General features: G+C 67.0%; 1 protein-coding gene across 1 annotated transcript; it reads right to left on the bottom strand.

The window, feature by feature from the left end:
* Positions 1–2,204: 2,204 nt before the first annotated feature.
* EMIHUDRAFT_220402 (hypothetical protein) lies at positions 2,205–2,477 on the bottom strand (the record flags this gene model as incomplete). The annotated part of the gene is made up of 1 exon (XM_005757333.1): positions 2,205–2,477. A coding segment is annotated over one exon (273 nt), but the record flags the coding sequence as incomplete, so codon positions are not given.
* Between the last annotated feature and the right edge of the window lie 69 nt (positions 2,478–2,546).

Here is a 2,546-nt window from a genome sequence, read left to right as displayed (position 1 = left end):
GCGGTACGTTGACAGCAGCGTCGCCGAGCTCGTCGTGGGTCTCCCATTCCGAGTCTTCTTGCCCGCCGCCGCGGCCTGGCAGGCCACGTCGAGGGGGAGACCCAGGCGGCGCTGCACCGTAAGACGCATCGCCCAAGTCTCCATTCGCATATCATCCCGACCGCGGCCGACTGGTGCAGGTGGCGAAGGAACTCGGAGCGCCCGCCCTCCCACTTCTTGCCCGTGGTGTCGACGCCGTCCCAGCGCGGGTGCTCCTTCTCGATGTGCTGAATCAGGCTATTGCGCCCGCCCACCGTGGGGAAGTACTCGTGGCCCCGGTCGCAGCCCTCCACCGGGCAGGGAAAGACTCCGGCGTCGTACAGGTCCGACTCCAGCACATCGGAGCCAAGCTGGTGCACCTGCCGCTCCTCGTTCATGTGCTTGCCCATCGCCTTGAAGGCCTTGGATTGGTTTGCCAGCCCGAAGCCCCGCGGCCCCTGCAGCCCGCAGCGCGAGCACCGAGCCCCGGGCGTGTCCCTCCGATCTCCGGGAGGGTACGCGCACAGCACCTCGGGGATCTGAGGAACGCCCGGGGCGCCGTCATTGATGATCTCGCACACGGGCCCCTCGTCGTCGTCCGCCGGGGGCTCCTCGCCGCCGCTGTCCATCGCCGCGTCTGAGGCGGCGGCCGGTGGCGCGTTGTCCGGGGGCGGCGGTGCGTTCCCCTTTGGTCTGAGATGCCGATTGCCCAGCCCGTCAGCAGCAGCGGCCACCCTGGCGATGGCGACGCAGTGCTTGTCGTGCTGGAGGAAGAGGTGGAGCACGTGTTGTGGCGTCGCCGCCGCCGTCGGCCACGTGATCTGCGCCATGCACCGCTCGTCCGAGTCGAACTTGATGGAGTCGACGATAATCGGGACGCCGAAGAGGTCGGCGACACCCAGTAGAAATCCATCGCATCCCCACGCGTTGGTCCGGACCCCGAGGATGAAATCGCTGAGGTCGCGCGTGTCGTCCATAGGCGCACCCGGTGAGAAGCCGGCTCTGTGCACCGACAGCAGCAGCTTCCGCACCGTCGTGGGGTCCCCCTGGCCGGGCGGGGCGAAAGGCTGGCGGGGTTGCCGACTCAGCACTCCTGGCTTCTGGAGGTGGTCGGCCACCGCCCTGCGCAGCCTGTCGCTGGCTCGCTTGGCGTCCCAGGCCTGGCGCATGGTCAGCAGCCCGTGCGAGACCAGGACGCTCTCTGGTAGCAGCTTGCGGAGCTGCCATGCGCACGCGGCAATCATGCAGTCGCCGGTCGCGTCTAGGTCCGCCGCCCTCCATTGGCAGTCCTCGCAGCCAAGGGGCGGGTTGTGTTTGTCCTCCAGAGCGCGGGCTAGTAGCGGGAAGCTCCGCGAGCAGACCCCGAGCCGCTCGGACGGGCCGACGGTCGCGTAGTGAGCACCGGACGCGGTGAGCAGGGACAGGGCCTCTCTGAGGAGAACGACGCGACAGAGGAGGAAGTGACAAGGGAGAGACCGACGAGAGTGGGACGGCCGCGAGGTGGCATGAAGGTTGCAGCGAGAAGCGGCGAGAGACTGCGAAAAGAGATACGAAGAGGCAGACTCCCCAGGGTGGGCGACGGCTAGCGCACCACACTCCTCTCCTTAAAATCCCTGTGTGGTGGCGGCGTGCCGTTCTCCCATCCCTCCCTTGGGTTGTGTGTTTTCTTTCTTTCTTTCTTTAGCACACAGGCTCGACACAGGTGCGAACTGGCGCGTGCTAGTACTATCACCGGCACACCACCGGAGCCGCCTAAGCGACTCCGATGAAAAGAATTTTACAACGTCCCTCGCACAACACTACGAGAGAGGAATCCCTGGGACCCTGTCGTGTGGGTGAACCCTGCCCAGCCCCCCTCCGTGTCGCGATGCGCTCCCCGCTCCCGTTCCCCTGTGTCCCTGATCGTCCTTACTGCTTACAAGATCCTGCTCGTGCAGGTGGGGACCCTGTCCTTCTCCCACCAGGTCGTTTGGCGTGCCCGTTTTATTTATTTATTTATGATCCCTCCCTTACGACGCGACAGAGGAGGAAATGACAAGGGAGAGAACGACGAGAGTGGGACGACCGCGAGGTGGCATGAAGGTTGCAGCGAGAAGCGGCGAGAGACTGTTGATTCCCGGGTGCGGGCTGGAAGTCCGATCCCCGCCCCGTCCCGACCCCCCCCCGCCGCCCACCCTGCCTGCCGCTCAGATGCCCGCCATGCGGCGGCGGGGCGCGTCGGGCTTCGGCGGCCTCCGGCGGAACGGCTCGTGGTGAAAGTACTTTGGCCTCCGGTCGAACCGGACGTGCAGCCACGGCACACCTGTCCCCTCGGTTGAGATCCACGTCGGCTCGCTCTTTGCCGCCGCCTCGCGGGCCGCCTTGCCGACGGCGCGCCAGAGCGCGTCGCGCGTCGCCGCCGGCGCGCCCTCCGCAAAGGCGCCGAGGTGAGTGTTTGCGTCAAGCTGCTGCGGCTGCCCCTTTGCCGCGGGCGGGCAAGGCACGACGAGGGTCGCGTCGCCGCCGAGGTTGGGGAAGGAGGTGGCGAG

The sequence above is a fragment of the Emiliania huxleyi genome (genome assembly GCF_000372725.1).
Source record: "Emiliania huxleyi CCMP1516 unplaced genomic scaffold EMIHUscaffold_91, whole genome shotgun sequence".
NCBI lineage: Eukaryota > Haptophyta > Isochrysidales > Noelaerhabdaceae > Emiliania > Emiliania huxleyi.
This window is presented reverse-complemented; position numbering and strand designations above follow the sequence as displayed.